This window comes from Pituophis catenifer, unplaced genomic scaffold, assembly GCF_029215685.1.
Source record: "Pituophis catenifer annectens isolate HBS135680 unplaced genomic scaffold, rPitCat1.0.hap2 SCAF_1, whole genome shotgun sequence".
NCBI classification, from domain to species: Eukaryota; Metazoa; Chordata; class Lepidosauria; order Squamata; family Colubridae; genus Pituophis; species Pituophis catenifer.
Genome location: NW_027256881.1, coordinates 336,341,989 through 336,359,005, shown reverse-complemented (window position 1 = coordinate 336,359,005; position 17,017 = coordinate 336,341,989). Strand labels below are relative to the sequence as shown.

General features: G+C 42.6%; 1 protein-coding gene across 1 annotated transcript in view; it reads left to right on the top strand.

Moving 5' to 3' along the window:
- Positions 1-17,017, top strand: part of ADAMTS10 (ADAM metallopeptidase with thrombospondin type 1 motif 10) — a 61,533-nt gene that overhangs the window by 24,933 nt on the left and 19,583 nt on the right. The window contains exons 11-14 of the mRNA XM_070931807.1: positions 3,721-3,828; positions 5,725-5,870; positions 5,981-6,044; positions 9,499-9,601. Coding sequence (XP_070787908.1) covers positions 3,721-3,828; positions 5,725-5,870; positions 5,981-6,044; positions 9,499-9,601 — 421 coding nt within the window. The remainder of the gene's footprint in view (positions 1-3,720; positions 3,829-5,724; positions 5,871-5,980; positions 6,045-9,498; positions 9,602-17,017) is intronic.

Sequence of the window (17,017 nt, the reverse complement as noted above, 5' to 3'; positions counted from 1 at the left end):
AAGAACATTGGAGGTAGTCCTCAACTTACAACCAGTCACTTAGTTTCCATTCGAATCCTAATAAAGCTACTTATGATTCCCAAGTTCTGACATCCAGCTCCCTCCCTCTGGGGCCATATGACCACATTTTAGATGCTTGAAAACTGGCTCACATTTGGGGCTGTGTCAGGGTTCCAAGTAATCCACCCATAGCAAGCAGAACTCCGAGGCAAGTAGGTTCCTCAAAGAACAAGTTGAGTGGACATATCATATTGGCACAGACTGGTGAAAACCGACTCTAAAAGTTCCCGCGGTTTTCACCTAATTAAAAGTAAAGTTTTTATCCCCTTTCCCAAACAGTCAGTCACATGGCCCAATCAAAGTGCTGCCCGGTTGCTTGGAAATTTCACTCCTCTTTTCAGCCACCTGTGGGAATGTCCTTGGTTCTCAGGGGAAACTATTTTGTTTTGGCTACAAAATCCCAGCTATCTCTATTCCCCCCTGCCTATCTCTCAGCACCATTGTGGCAACACTGAAGCCTCCAAGATGGCCTCAGTCAGGCCAGCTTCAGAGTTGAAAGGCTGTTTGTAGCATCCCATGATCAATGACCTGAATTTTTGAAGTTTTTGCTGAAAACCAGAGTGTACTTCTGGTTTCCAGCAAAAAACTGCCCATAGGAAACAATGGATTTACTCAACAACCACGGCGTTCACTTAATGAACATTGCATTCATTTAGCATCACAACAGAGGTATTAAAATCAGCTGCCATCACTCACAAGTGCGACTGTCACAATTTTTGCATCAACCACGACGGTTGGCAGCATGTTTTCAAGCTATTAGCTATGGCTAACTTTTTCCTATATTGAATGCCCCTGATGTTTGTTTATTTCTGGTCAGTCTTAGTAATATGCTTTTATGCCTATCAGATTAACAGTTTATCAGGAATCAGAGAAGATGGTGCATCCCTTGAAGCCAAAACATAATATTTCTTGTAGTGATTTCGGTGTCCCCAACGAAGAGCAAATCAATGAAGAGCAAAACAACCGTTACAACATCCTCATGGTCACACGACCAAAATTTGGATGCATGGAAACTGACTCATATTTATGACTTTTCCAGTGTCCCGGGGGTCATGTGATCCCATTTTGCAACCTTCTGATAAGCAAAGTCAATGGGGAAGCCTAGTTCAATTAACAACCTTGTTACTAATTTAACAACTGCAGTGATTCACTTAACAAATGTGGTGAGAAAAAGTCATAAAATGGGGGCAAAACTCACTTAACAACTATCTCGCTTAGCAACAGAAAAGTTGAGGCTCCATTGTGGTCATAAGTCGAAGACTACCAGTACTATGGAAAATAAGCCCACACCCTTTTCCCTGTGATATTCATTCATGTGCAGAAAACTTGTAGCTGTGTGTTATCAAATGGAAGAAATTGTAGTTCATTACAAAAATAACCTTACAGGTAGTCCTTGACTTACAACCATTTGTTTAATGATATTCAAAATTACAATGGCACTGAAAAGAATGACTTAGAACCATTCCTCACACTTAGCCACAGTGGCGCAATAGTTAGAGTGCAGTACTGCAGGCTACTTCTGTTGACTGCCGGCTGCCTGCAATTTGGCAGTTCAAATCCCACCAGGATCAAGGTTGACTCAGCCTTCCATCCTTCCGAGGTGGGTAAAATGAGGACCCAAATTGTTGGGGGAAATATTTGACTCTGTAAACCGCTTAGAGAGGGCTGTAAAGAACTGTAAAGCGGTATATAAGGCTAAGTGCTAAGTGCTACTGCTACAACTGAAACAGAATCCCCATGGACATCTGATCCAAATTTGGGCACTAGGCAACCATCATGTATTTTACGAAGCTAGCAGCATCTCAGAGTCATGCGATCATTTGTGGCCTTCCCAGACAGCTTCTGACAAGCAAAGTCAATGGGGCAAGCCTGATCTGCTTTACAACCACATAATTCACTTAACTCAGGGGTGTCAAACTCGATTTCATTGAGGGCCACATCAGGGTTGTGTTTGACCTCGTGGGGCCAGGGTGGACATGGCCAGCTCAACATCATTCATGTCGGGTGCGTCTGTGGTAGCCCGAGCGCTCTGCCAGCGAAAACAGGGTCCCGAGCTCTGTTTCTGGCTGCAACAGCCTCCTGTAACCCTCTACCAGTGGAAGGTTCCTCCCGATTCAGCCCGGTTCTCCCGAGCCGGTAGCGGTGACAATATGATGTCACCGAAGCGGTTCTGCCCCCCCGCCACCCCCCACCGCATTATTCTTACCTTTTATTTGGCCCCACCCCCACTCTATTGCTGCCTCCTGAGTCCCAGCTGATGGCTAGAGGGAAAAAAACTGTTTAAACTCTTGCCACTTCAAAGGGCCGCCCTACAGCTGATCAGTGTTAAAGGAAACCAATGAGTAGACCAGTGCCTGCAAAAATACATGAGTAGATCAGTGCCTGCAAAAATACATGAGTAGATCAGTGCCTGCAAAAATAAATGGGTAGACCGGTACAGCTCTGCAAGCAGTTAAAAGCCTGGTAGACCAGTACCTCTGCTAAATCCTAAATAATTGTCACATGACCATCGAGCCACGCCCACAAAATAAGCCACGCCCACAGAACCAGTAGTAAAAAAAATTAGAACCCACCTCTGCCCTCTACCAGTGAAAACGGAGCTCGCAAGGGCTGCGATGGCCTCCTGCTATGTACATGCGGCCCTCCCGAACTCCATTTTCACTGGCAGAGGCACCATGGGCCGGTCCCTCGCTGTTTCCAGGGTGACCCTGCAGGCCAGATCTAAGCATCCCGCAGGCCGATGCAGCCTGCAGGCCTTGAGTTTGACACCCCTGACTTAACTGCAGTGATTCTCTTAGCAACCATGACAAACAAGGTTGTAAATTTGGGTGTGACTCTCTTAACCACTGCCTGCCTTAGCAATGGAAATTCTGACCCCAATTATGATCATAAATTGAGGATTACCTGTATTGTTTTGCATTTCGTCTTTTGGACCTGATTCATTTAAAAAAAACATATTCATGTTCACAGAGTAAGTGTGCTGAATAAAGGTGGCCACATACGGGAAAATGAACATATCCTTATACTGTATAGAACAAACCTGTTTTGATTATTTATTGCTATAATCCGTACGCTCTAAATTTGCATTTGTCTTTAGGGCTAACTTCATGTTTATTTGTGGCGGTTTTGAAAACCATTTTTCTGCTTATTTCAGATAACTGAAAGATTGTTATCAGTACGCCCATTCTTAATTCAGATCTACAAATAGCTAGGGAAGCAATTAGCTTGAGTTTATGTTGATGCAAACTTATGCAGTCTGTTGTTTCTGAAGAAGACGCTTACATACTGAAAACTCTACTTTTCCAAATTTTGTAAATTCAAGAATTGCATTTTAATGAATGTTTATAAGGAGAAAATGCAGATTATCGAAGACAGTGGATTAGAAAAATCTAATGCAGAAATATGCAGAAATTGCCTGTAAAATGATCCTTGGACAATCTGCAAAAAAATCATGTGAGTTTCCAGGGAAAAAAATTAAAAACATGCATAAATCAAGGCTGAAACAATTGATTCAAAACTACTTATGGCTGGAAAAATGAAAAAGTCAGCTAAACCAAAACTGAATTCACTCAGCTCCATATCCCACCCCATTACTCTTCTTGGCACTCTCTCTTTTCCTGTTCCTACAATCCACCAATTGTTATTTTGTTTGTCATCCAGGAAGTTTGCAATGAGCTGTGGTGTCTTAGCAAGAGCAACCGGTGTATTACCAACAGTATTCCAGCTGCAGAAGGGACCATATGCCAGACTAATACCATTGAAAAGGGGGTAAGGAAAAACCACGATATCAGGAAGGGATAAGCATCTCAGACCTGGGCACTAGAAGATGTGTGGACTGCAACTCCCAGAATTCCCCAGCCAACATGAAGTTCATATATCTTCCAATTGCCAAGTTTGAAAAACACTGATCTTACTAATGGTTTGATTTGATTTATTAGATTTCTATACCGCCCTTCTCCCGAAGGACTCATGGTTCGAATTCCAGAAGGGTATGGCTAGCTGATGAGTGCTAAAAAGCTGGAAATAGCTATACTAGTCTCCCTTTATTTCTTTGCCAGTAAATTTAAATTTAACACTGATCTAATTATCGTGTTTCCCTGAAAATAAGGCCCTGTCTTATATTTTTTTGAACCCTGAAATAAGTGCTTGGCCTTATTGCCATGCGCTCAAAAGCCCAATTGGGCTTATTATCAGGGGATGTCTTATTTTGGGGGAAACAGGGTAGTACAGTAAAGGCTCATTGCTCAGTAGTAGCGGATCTAGTCTTTGCATGCAGAAGGTTCCAATTTTACCTAAGCTGGGACCACAAAAATACTTCTACCTAGTACTGTGACTCCCTGTAACAAATGAGCCAATTTGAAATGGCTTCCTGTTTTGTTTTGTTTTGTTTTGTTTTGTTGATAAATCAGATCTATATTCAAAACAGTGGGGATTGGGAACCTCGAGGAGCTGGGGGTAAAGCATATGTCTCATATTCAAGGGTTCAGATAGTCCTCGATATACAACCATTCATTTAGTGACTGAAGTGACAACAGCACTCCAAAAAGTGACTTACAACCATTCCTAGCACTTATGACCATCACAGCATCCCCACAATCATGTGATCAAAATTTGTGTGCTTCACAACTAGCATGTATTTATGAGGGTTGCGGTCATATGATTACCATTTCTGACCTTCCCAGCTGGCTTCCAACAAGCAAAGTCAACGAGGGAAGCCAGATTTCAGCCAGATGGAGTTGGCTGAAATGGCAAAACTGACTACTCTGCTCAAAGAAAAGAACATACAAGTACTTTTGTTTCCATGTGGAAACCACTTCTGAACTATGTGCTTGATGTGGAAAAGAATGAAACTTTGATTCTGGGTTTTACAGATTAGACTGATAGACTTTTGTAGAAACGACTGGTTCATACTATTATAGTAAAACAAGAAGTTGTGATTTGTTGTTAATGCCTTATTCTACGGTAACAGATGGAATCGGAAGTCAGTGCTTCTTTTTCTTTCCTACCCTCCCACACTTTTCTTTGCCCTTTCCCCTTCCCTCTCCCTGTCCTCTTCTTTGCTTTTGTATTTTGTATTTTATAATACTTTATAACCCAATAAAAACGTATTCAACAACAAGGGAAGCCGAATTTGCTTAATGACCCCGTGATTCCCTTAACTTAACTTAAGAAGAGCCTGTAGTACAGTGGACTAAAGCACTGTTATTAACATCTGCTGCTTGCAATTACTGCAAGTTCAAATCTCACCAGGCTCAAGGTTGACTCAGCCTTCCATCCTTTCAAAGGTAGGTGAAATGAGGACCCAGTTTGTGGGGGCAATAAGCTGACTTTGTATAAATATACAAAAGTATGAAGGCTATTGCTTAACGCATTGTAAGCCGCCCTGAGTCTCCGGAGAAGGGCGGCGTATAAATTAAAGCAAAAAACAAAACAAAACTGAAGTGGTTCGCTTAACAACCATGACCAAAAAAGATGATAAAACTGCATCACTGTTCCAAGCACATCAACCTGGTCCAACAGATCCTAGAGAAGTTGACACCTTGGCTTAGCAACCTGGTCTCAAATCTGGTTGTAACTCGAGGACTAAAGCAATAGGATTATGAATAACCACGTTGGGTTTCTGTAATATTGCCTGTGTTTTTTCTCACCGTCCACCCTACTCAGTGGTGCTACAAGCGGGAATGCGTACCTTTTGGCATGCGGCCAGAAGGGGTGGATGGAGCATGGGGCACCTGGTCACCCTGGGGAGAGTGCAGCCGGACCTGCGGGGGAGGTGTTTCCTCATCCACTCGCTATTGCGACAGTCCAAGGTAAGCGGTCCACTGTCAACATTCGGTGCAGCCTCTGGGCATAGCCCTGTGGGCCCACAATGATGCATTCTTTCCCTTTTCTTTTTTTTTTTTTGTTTTTGTTTCAAAAGGCCAACCATTGGAGGAAGGTATTGCCTAGGGGAACGAAAGCGCTACCGGTCGTGTAACGTTGATGTGAGTAACACTAACCACAAAAAACACTGTGCAGCATCCTAGAAATTTAGAGCCGGAAAAACTGTTTAGGCCATCAAGTCTAACACTCTTTCTCAGTGCAGGAATTCATATTAAGTCATCCCCAGACAATGATGTGTAGTGTCTGTCAGACACATCTGGAGGAGGAGGGCCCTCCTCTTTCCTGGGAAATTAAGCTTCTCTTTTGAGCTTCTCTTTTTTTCTCTCTCTCTAATACTCAAGTGAATCAGCCTTCCTGTATTTTAAAACCATTATTCCAGGCTCTGCACACTATTCCATGTGATACAGAATAGTCTGGGCCTATTTTCTGACATTGTTTCAGGTACCTGAGGAGTTATAGAAAATAAAAAGAAAGGAAGGAAGGAAGGAAGGAAGGAAGGGAGGGAGGGAGGGAGGGAGGGAGAGAGAGAGAGAGAGAGAGAGAGAGAGAGAGAGAGAGAGGGAAGAAAGAAAGGAGGAGGGAAGGAAGGAAGAAAGAAAGAAGAAAGAAAGAAGGAAGGAAGGAAAGAAAAAGAAAGAAAGAAAAAAAAAGAAAGAAAGAAAGAAAGAAAGAAAGAAAGAAAGAAAGAAAGAAAGAAAGAAAGAAAGAAAGAAAGAAAGAAAGAAAGATAGATAGATCAACACATACATCCTCCTTGGTCTTTTCTTCTTCAGGCTAGTGTTTCTCAAGCTTGGCAACATGAAGATATTTGGACTACATTTCCCAGAATTCCCCAACCAGTATGCTGCTGGGGAAATCTGGGAGATGTAGTCCACACATCTTCATATTGCATAGGTTGAGAAACATTGCTCTAGAACAGGGGTGTCAAACTCATGTCGTCACGGCAGCATCACGTGACGTATCGGGACCTTTTTTCCCCCTTTGCTAAACCGGGCATGGGCGTGGCCAGCACGTGACGCATCCGGCTCGTGGGTTGTGAGTTTGACCCCCCCCCCCGCTCTAGACTAAACTTCCTACTTTCCTAGCAGAACATAGTTCCATCCATTTCCATGCATCCTTTTTGCTCTTCTCTGAAACAGTTCTGGTTTTTTTCTGAATCCTTCTTAAAAGTGGATGCTCAGAACCAGACACGATACCTAAACTGGCATCGGAACCGCTAATACTTCCCATACTTGCAAACTGCACTTCTTTGATGCTGCCTGAAATTGCATTTAGCTATAAGGAATTTTGGGTTGGCCAGCTGGTGGGAATTCATATTCTTCAAACTTCATGAGTCATTTTGGTTGAAAGATAATTCACCATATTAATCCTTGCTCCAAACTGTTGCTTAATAATGTGGAGTTGCAACTTTACCCTGTCTGCACCTCCCACTATGCCTGCTACAAGTGTTCTCAAAACTGCACCAAACAGCTTGTTTCCCCACCTCCCCCCGGCAATATTTTGAAATTTAAAATCAGTCTTTGGGGGAAATGATTATCAAAATGACCCTTTTATAGAGCTGTGAGAGGCACCAGTTTCCCTGTGTTGTATATTCCCAGAATACGTCCATTAGAGATTGTTGTGTTCACAAATGCTTAATCAGAGCAGTTAAAAACATCATGTCTGCATTCATTCAAAATACTAAGTGCGGTCAGTTTTAACTTCAGTTGGTGGCACGGGGGTTTAGTTTAGTTTTGTGTTTATGCTTTTGTTTTGGGGCTATGCAGTGTGTGAATCTAGATCAGGGGTCTCCAACCTTGGCAACTTTAAGACTTGTGGACTTCAACTCCCAGAGTTCCTCAGCCAGCTTTGCTTTGTTGAAGTCCACAAGTCTTAAAGTTGCCAAGGTTGGAGACCCCTGATCTAGAGCACTTGACTAATTAATGCTTCAGTCTATTACCGTGATGGCGAACCTATGGCACGCATGCCACAGGTGGCACGCAGAGCCGTATCAGTGGGCACGCGAGCTCAGCTCCACCAGCTGATTTTCAGGTCTTCTGGGCCCACCGGAAGTTGGCAAACTGGCCATTTCCAGCCTCCGGAGGGTGTCCAGGGGAGTGGGGAAGGCCATTTTCGCCCTTCCCAGGGTCCTAGAAAGGCTCTGGAGGCTAGGGAGGGCAGAAAAATGGGCCTACCGGACCCACCATGCCATTGCGTGCCAAAAGTGGGGGGAGCAATGGGGGGGGCAAGTATGCGTGTGGGCACACGCGAATGTGATCACCCCGCGCTCCCCTCACTTTTGGCATGCGATGGCAAAAAAGTTAGCCATCACTGGTCCATTATGTGAACCCATAAAATTGTCTGCATGCTCGGCCACAGAATTCCTTGTACAGGTAGTCTTCAACTTACAACCACAACTGGGACAAGAATTTCTGTTGCTAAGCAAGGTGGTGGTCAAAGTGAGTTGTGCCTCGTGTTACGACCTTTTTTTGCCACAGTTGTTAAGTGGATCACTAAAGTTGTGAAGTGAATCATGCAGTCATTAAGTGACTCTGGCTCCCCCCCATTGGCTTTGCTTGTCGGACGCTGTCTGGGAAGGTCACAAATGCTGCTCACATAACCCTGGGATCAGGGATGAAATGCTCCCGGTTTGGACCGGATCGCCTGATCCGGTAGCGATGGCGGCGGGTGGTTCGGAGAACTGGTAGCAAAAATCCCTGCAGGCCCTCCCCCCATACCCAGCTGAGCCGCACAATCATCAGAGGCTTTTTTTTTTTTACTTTTAAAAGCATTTTTTCTACAACCTCTTCCGACGAAAAAATGCTTTTAAAAGTAAAAAAAAAAAGCCTCTGATGATCGCGTGGCTCAGCTGGGATCATCAGAGGCTTTTCAAAGCATTTTCAAACCTCTTGGCCGAAGAGGTGGTAAAAAAATGCTTTGAAAAGTCTCTGACGATCCCAGCTGAGTTTCCTGATCGGCAGAGGCTTTTCAAAGCATTAGAAAAAATCCTTTGAAAAGTTTTTTTAAAAAAAAGTTGGCCACGCCTACCCAGTCACATTACCCACCCACCCCCACCAAGCCACGCCCACAGAACCGGTAGTAACAAATTTTACATTTCACCCCTACCGGGGATGCTGCTACCATTATACATACATGCTGGTTGCCAAGCGCCCAAATTTTGATCGTGTGACCATGGGGAGGCTACAACGGTTGAAAGTGCAAGGACTGGTCGTAAGTCACTTTTTTCAGTTCTGTTGTACAAGCAAATGGTTGTAAGTCAAGGACTTCCTGTGTGTAGCATTTTTTTCATCTATTAGTTAAGAGTCACAAATAGTTTTACTTTCTATTTGAATATATCTCAATGCCAAAAAAAAACCAACACTTTTCCTGTAGACCCTACATTTCAAGATTAAGCTCCATCCTAACAACCAAATATGTTTATTTCACCATCATGATGTTTTTGATTAGGAGCCAGAAATAGCTTTACCATCCATGCATTGGTGGACATAACCAAACCCAGCTGTTGATAATAATCCTGGGATTTTCCTTTCTTCCTTGATTCTTACCCTGCTTTAGGATTGTCCTCCTGGGTCAAAAGACTTCCGAGAGGTTCAGTGTGCAGAATTTGATCACATCCCCTTTCGGGGCAAATATTATACTTGGAAGACGTACCGAGGGGGTAAGTGTAGCATTTTCCAACAGACTGCTTCAACGTCCGCATGGCCTTAATATAAGTGGGAGTTAACAAAATTTTGCAGAGTGGGGTGTTTTTGCACAATTGGCCAACTGTGTTTTGTTTCCAGGGCACCCTATTCCAATCGTATCTCTGCTTTTTCCATTTTTCTCTCCAACAGTCAGTGAGAATTCCATGCAGGTGTTTTTCCTAGAAAGGTTTTGAGTTGGGTTGGGGTTTTATGCATGATGTGTAAAGTTTAACACTCAGAGTTGAAGCTGCTATTAACATATTTGCAAGGGGCATAATGGCTCAGCGATTAAAGATGCTGAGTTTGTTAGCTGGAAAGCTGACAGCCTGAGTTGGAGACCCAAGCACTGCCTGATGGGTTGAGTTCCCATTACTTGCCTTAGCTTCTGCCCATCTAGCAGTCCAAAAACCTGTAAATGTGAGTAGATGAATAGATACCACTTCAATAACAGAGTTCTGTGCGCCTCAGCATATAGTCATGCTGGTCACATGACCACATAAGCAGGGGTGGGTTCTACTTAACTTTACTACCGGTTCGCAACAGGATCGCGCATGCGCAGAGGCATCTGCACATGTGCAGATTGCTGATGATGACATCTGGGGCGGTGGGCGGGGCCTCCCTGGTTCGAACCAGGGGCAAGCCACCACTGCACATAAGTGTCTTCGGACAATAATGGCGCCCTCGGCTAAGAAATGGAGATGAGCATCACCCCTAAGAGTTGGACTCACCTGGACATGAGAAAACTTTTCCTTTATTAGCATATCTGACAGCTACTGCCTGGCTTCTGTCATGGTCTGTAAAGAAAGGATGCCTTATCCTATCTGACTCCTGCCAACTGCAGAATATTGTATTCTTACAGGCCAGTCTAACTGACAAATGAATTCCCTTATTTGGACCAAATGAGATGTTCTTGTGGCCCTCCAGGGTACAATTGCATTGAAGTAATAAAAACACAAAGTTATTGGAAGTGTTAAATCAATTTTCACTCGTCTGTTTATTGCTTTGGGATTCTATTTTGTCCTGTGGCCTCCTCCTAATTTTTGAAGGACATAATGTTCTTTAAAAATGCTTTCAAGATTGATTTAAAAATTGCCTTTTTTCTATCACCCTCTTTATAAGTAAATAATTGGCTTATATTTATTGTATTTTGAGATAATTTTCTTATAAAAAGTCTATATTTAATATAGTTGTGAGGTCCAACCCGGAAAATAGCCTGGGAGAAAACTGAAATGTTAATAACTTATTTCACCTTTACCACTCTGAATCTTAATATCTTGTGTTAATCAATGGAGTAGCGAGCAGTTGCTATTGCTTAAGGCATCAGTTGGCTTTAATCCAGCTGTGCAAATAGCAGAGAAAATGAGACATAGATAGACAAGAGAGAAAAAAAGGGAAAGCAGGTGCTTTTCCAGGCAGCTCCTATTTTTCAACTCTGATTTACAACTGCAAAAGGAGGCACAACAAGGGGACTGCGCAGCTCAGGCTTTTACAGAGATTGTGTGGAATTTCACATTCCCCAATCCCCTACCCTCAATATAGAAATAGCTACAAGGCAGCAGATAGAAACAAGGGAGAAAAGATCCAGGAAAGGCTGTGGAGAGAAACTCAGACAGGCAAGATTGTCCAAAAAAATAAATAAATGGATGATTTTTCACTGTGAATGATTATTGCAGCTAATTCCTTTGGGACAAGAGCTACGGGATGAAGAAGCAAAAAAAAAAAACACGTAATGAAAACAGATTTTGAAATGCTACAGCAGTGTTTCTTAGCCTTGGCAACTTTAAAATGTGTGGACTCCCAGAATTCCCCAGCTGTCACGTTGCAATTAAAGTCCACACATCTTAAAGCCACCAAGACTGAGAAACACTGTCCTTGTGGTGCTTGTTCTGAGGAAATAATGTTTCACCCAGGAACTAGGCATTTATAATTCTTCAGATAAAGGGGGGGAGGAATATTGCAAGGGAATGAAAGAGGCAAAAATCTTCAGCTATTCCATGATAATCTTAAAAACGTCTGGGGAAGGACATTTTCTGGCTAGCCTGTTGCAGCTTTCATTCCCCGCTAAGGAAAAGTTAAAAGAAAAAAAATTGTGCCGCATCCAGCTGCCGAGAGCTTGCCCACCCAAATATACTGTGTAGGATTTTTTATGTTGGAAAGAATTTCGAAGGTCATCCAGTTCCCTGTTCTATGCCGAAATCTTGCAACTTCAGCATTCTTGGCAGGCAAATTTACAGCCTCTGCTTAAAACTCCTGCAGAGAAGAAAAGGCCATCCTCTCTCAAAGTAGCTTGTTCCAGGGTCAAACAGTTTACAGGAAGGTTATTTTTGGGTTTAGCCCAATGGCTGCCCTGCCACTTTTCCCCATTAGTTCTTCTGTGGAATCAGGGAAACCAGATTCATGTTATCGTCCCCCTTAGGACTAGTAAGGTACAATAATTGGGCGGGAAAAACCAGCATTGTGCTTTCCTTTAATTATCTGTCCTACAGGCTAACCTTCCTAGTTTTTTTTTTTCTTTGCAGGGCTTGGTTTCTTGATTTACCAGCATTCTTGTCACTTTCCTTTAAACATGCTTAGTTCCTTAAACAAGTCCCAGACCTTTGGCATACGGCTCAAAGGTCAAGTATGGCCCTTGGCCAAAAAAGAAAAAAAAAACCCACCAAAGCTGCATATCCTGGCTTATAGCCTTCCAACTGAGATTCCTTTCCACTCTTCCATCTGTTTTTGCTAAACACTCAGACTTGGCCATTCAGCCAAACCACCTCTGAGACATCTGTTAATAAGCTCCAGGTTTCTCAGCTGCTAACCCTCTGAAGGAGCTGAGCAGTGTAGAACTCCAGGAAGCCAGAGCTGAAATGAATTTAAAATATAAGGGGACAGAAGGATATGCAATCAATTTTCCTCGTTCAGATTTGTAGGCATGGCTTCAGTTTTTAACTCTCCTAGGCTAAAGAGGTTCCTCTTTCACTTGCTGATACAATAGCCAGGGTTCACACAACACACTTAAGCAGGTCGGTTCAGGGTCCAGAGAGTAGCACATACCTGGTTACTCTGTTAGTAAAGGGGAGGGGGGCACTTTTAACCCAAAATAATATCAGGGAACTTGTGAGTCCTCCCATCAGCTATTTTCTGCAAATCCAGGATCCTAACCAACTACAGGTAGCCCTCAACGTATGACCACAATTGAGCCCAAAATTTCTGTTGCTAAGCAATAGTTGTTAAGTGAGTTTTGCCCCATTTTACAACCTTTTTGCCATGGTTGCTAAGTGAATCACTGCAGTTGTTTAGGATGCAAAACAGTTGTTAAGTGAATCTGGCTTCCCCAATGCCTTTGCTTGTTGGAAGGTCACAAAAGGTGATTCCATGATCTCAGACACTGCAACATTTGTAAATATGAGCCAGCTGCCAAGCGCCTGAATTTTGGCCACATGACCATGGGAATGCTGCAACGGCATAAGTGTCTTAAGTCACTTTTTTCAGTGCTGTTGCAACTTTGAATGGTCACTAAACGAATGGCTGTAAATTGAGACTACCTATATGGGATACTGATTGGCTCCACCCATCAATCAACACATCCCTCAAATATTAATTAGCTGCAGATTAAAGCCCCATCCATTGCAGCCTGGCTTTCTAATGAGAAGAGACTATTGCTTGGCAGGTGCTCTCTTGGCATAAAAGTTCACAAACAGGATCAGAGGAAATGAGCAAGGTATCCCTTGACTTGATTAATCTGATTGTTGGCTACTAGATCTACCAGCTATGGCTGGTTGCTTTCCCAGCTGTCAGTTTAGGAAGCTTTCTCTGGATCAATCAGGGAGTTTGTAGGCTCCCTGAGATCATCGGAGTGTGCTCCCCTCATTTATCGCCCCTAGGATACCAAGGATTCTAGGATTCAGGTTCAAAAAGGACCACCCGACAGTTGGGATTTCGATGGTCCCATGGGAGCTCCCAAAGGACATGTCATCTCACCGTGATGTCAGCCATGTCTCCCCTCCATCCAATTCTAAAGGCTAATCATTAGACTAGACTAGACTAGACTAGACTAGACTAGACTAGACTAGAATAGAATAGAATAGAATAGAATAGAATAGAATAGAATAGAATAGAATAGAATAGAATAGAATAGAATTCTTTATTGGCCAAGTGTGATTGGACACACAAGGAATTTGTCTTGGTGGATACGCTCGCAGAGTACATAAAAGAAAAGATACGTTCATCAAGAATCATAAAGTACAACACTTAATGATAGTCATAAGGAAACAGTCAGTATAAATCTTAAGGATACAGTCATACAGTCATAAGTGGGAGGAGATGGGTGATAGGAACAATGAGAAGATTAATAGTAATGCATTACCTTTAAAAGCCCTATACATACAGCACATCAGGTAGTAGCTCACCGAAATAAAATTCTCCCATTCAGCAGAGAAATCTAAAGAGGCCCTGCTGAGGGGCCATCTTCTAGCAGATATATATGGAGTTCAGCTAGAATCTAGAGATGATAGATATTCTTAGAGGCTCCAACCATCTGTTCAATAAACACACAAACTTTATGTGACTGTGGATTTCTAAAAGTTCCAGTTCCTTGTAATCTTGATTTGCTCTACAAACAAATCATGTGATGGCTTAACATGATGGCCTAGTTTACACAACTTGTTAAGACTGGCTGGGTTGTCTTAATATATTGAACAACAAATTCCCCAACTTCATTTTATCTTACTCTAAATTCCCTTAAGTCTAAATTTCTTTTTGCCTAATTGCATGAAGCCAGCCACAAAAATCTCTCACACTATCCATATGCCAATTAATTTCTAATACGTTGTAAAGTTATGGTGTATTCCAAAGGACCAAGAGAAAGTGAAGGGGTGGGGTTTTTTAGGTGGGGGGGTGTTAAGAAGGATTTTCCCTAGCAATTCTCAGAATATATCTTTAGTGCAGCAAATAGCTGCTTTAATTTAGGATCAAATGACTAGATCACAAGTTTAACTCTTTTCTAAAACAAGGAAGAAAAATTCAAATGGGTTTTCTGAAGCAACGAAAACATCAAGACTTGTTCACATTAACAGAATATCAGAATAACAGAGTTGGAAGCGATCTTGAAAGTCTTCTAGTCCAACCCCCGATCAAAATAGGAAACCCTATATCCAGTGGTGGGCTGCAACCGGTTTAACAACTGGTTCTGTCAGGGTGCATGTGCCTAACGCACTTGCGCGCATTGTTCAAAATACAGCAATTTGAAGCTCAGCTACTTACCTTCTAAGGCAGCCCCGGTAAGTAGAACAGCAGAGGTACGGAAATCAGCTGTGCCGCGTATATCAGCTGAGCCAGAAAGAAGGAAATATAGGACAGGATAGAGCAGAGGCGGGTGAGCGGGGCCAGCTGATCGTCAGAACTACCGGTTCGCCCGAACTGGCGGCGGCCCACCACTGCCTATAACACTTCAGACAAATGGTTGTCCAACCTCTTCTAGAAAGCCTACAGTGATAAGCACCATTCTGGAGGCAACTTATTAATTGTTCTCACTGTCTGGAAATTTCTCCTTAGTTCTAGGTTGGTTCTCTCCTTGATTAGATTTCACCCATTGCTTCTTGTCGTGCCTTTAGGGGCTTTGGAGAATAGGTTGACCCACTCTTCTTTGTAGCAGCCCCTGAGATATTAGAACACTGCTATCATGTGGCACATTCAATAATACATTATCAATAGGGAACATGCTGCCTAAGGCAGAGAAAATCACCATTTGCAAGTGCTCATCATATAACCTCTGACACCTAACAGTCCTTTTCTCCTATAGATTAATTTCCATGATCAACTTTAAAATGTTTCCTGTTAGAAAACTAACAAGAATTGATCAACTTGTAAGATCTGGCTTCTAGGGCTTTTGAATGACTCATGATTAGAACACCTCTCTGGATTTTACTACAAGGACTCATATAGAAAAATAACAACCAGCCTGATGAAAGGGTGTATCATTCCTCTGGTTCAGGAATGATTCAGCAATTAAATTTTATTAGTGCAGAACAGGATAGAATAATATATTTTGAGCAGAGGCAGATTGGAAAGAGGCCAGCCCAGAGATTCCAAGAAGCAATAAGACTTCTTTGAAAATACTGTATATTGTTACGTCCATTGCTTAAATCCCACTCAAAAGTTAAATTCAGAGTGGAATATTTGAGATAGAACGATTATGGATAACTTATCTTTTATAGTTACATATCTTGGAGATTTCTAGGACTCCCAGAATCCGTAGTCTGGTAGCATCATTTTATTAACAATTGAAAAGTTACACCAAAGTCCTGATTTTTGGCTACTAACATAGCTTTCCACCTCCAATGCCTACTAGGACTCTAGGGAGAATTTAACCAGTTTTAATTCTACCATTATTTTTGGCCACCTCAAAGCAGTCTATGACCCGAGCATCACACAATGGGGTGAGTGCCCATCTTCGCCTACTTCCTGTCCACCTAGCAGTTCAAAAGCATGCAAATGTGAGTAGATAAATAGGTACCACTTCAGTGGGAAGGGAACAGCACTCCGCAACATCACGCCACATAACTGTGGAAAGGTCTTTGGAAAACTTTGGCTCAATGGCCTCAAAATGGAGACGTATGCCACCTCCTACAGTCAGCAATGGCTAGCAGAATAAAATCCTTTCCTTCCTTCCTTTCCCCAAAACAGTATATAGTTACAACCACAATTGAGTCCAAAATTTATGTGGCTAAGCAAAACATTTGTTAAGTGAGTTTTTTCCATTTTATGACTACTTAGTTGTTAAGTGAATCATTGCAGTTGTTAAATTAGTAACATGATTGTTAAGTGAGTCTGGCTTCCCCATTGACTTTGCTTGTCAGAAGGTCACAAACGGGGATCACACGACCCTGCAACGGTCGTAAATATGAACCAGTTGCCAAGTCTCTGAATTTTGATCATGTAACCATGGGGATGCTGCAACGATCGTAAGTGTGAAAAATGGTCATAAGTCACTCTTTTCAGTGCCGCTGTAACTGTGAATGGTCATTAAATGAACTGTTGTAAGTCCAGGATTACCTGTACCAATGATTCTCAATTTTTGGCAAGTTGAAGATGTGTGGAGTTCAACTTCCGGAAATCCCAGCCAGTCATATGGAATTCTGGGAGTTGAAGTCCATACATACTCAACTTGCCAACACTGCAGTATATATGCCAAATACTCCAGTCTCCTGTCTTCTTCATAATAAGGCTGATTGAGCTGAGAGAGTATAATTGGCCCAAACTCATATCTTTCACGCCTAAAGGAGGACTGTTAACTACCCTATTTCCCCCAAAATAAGACATCCCCTGATAATAAGCCCAATCGGGCTTTTGAGTGCATGCGCTAAAATAAGCCTTCCCCCGAAAATAAGCCCTCCCCGAAAATATTT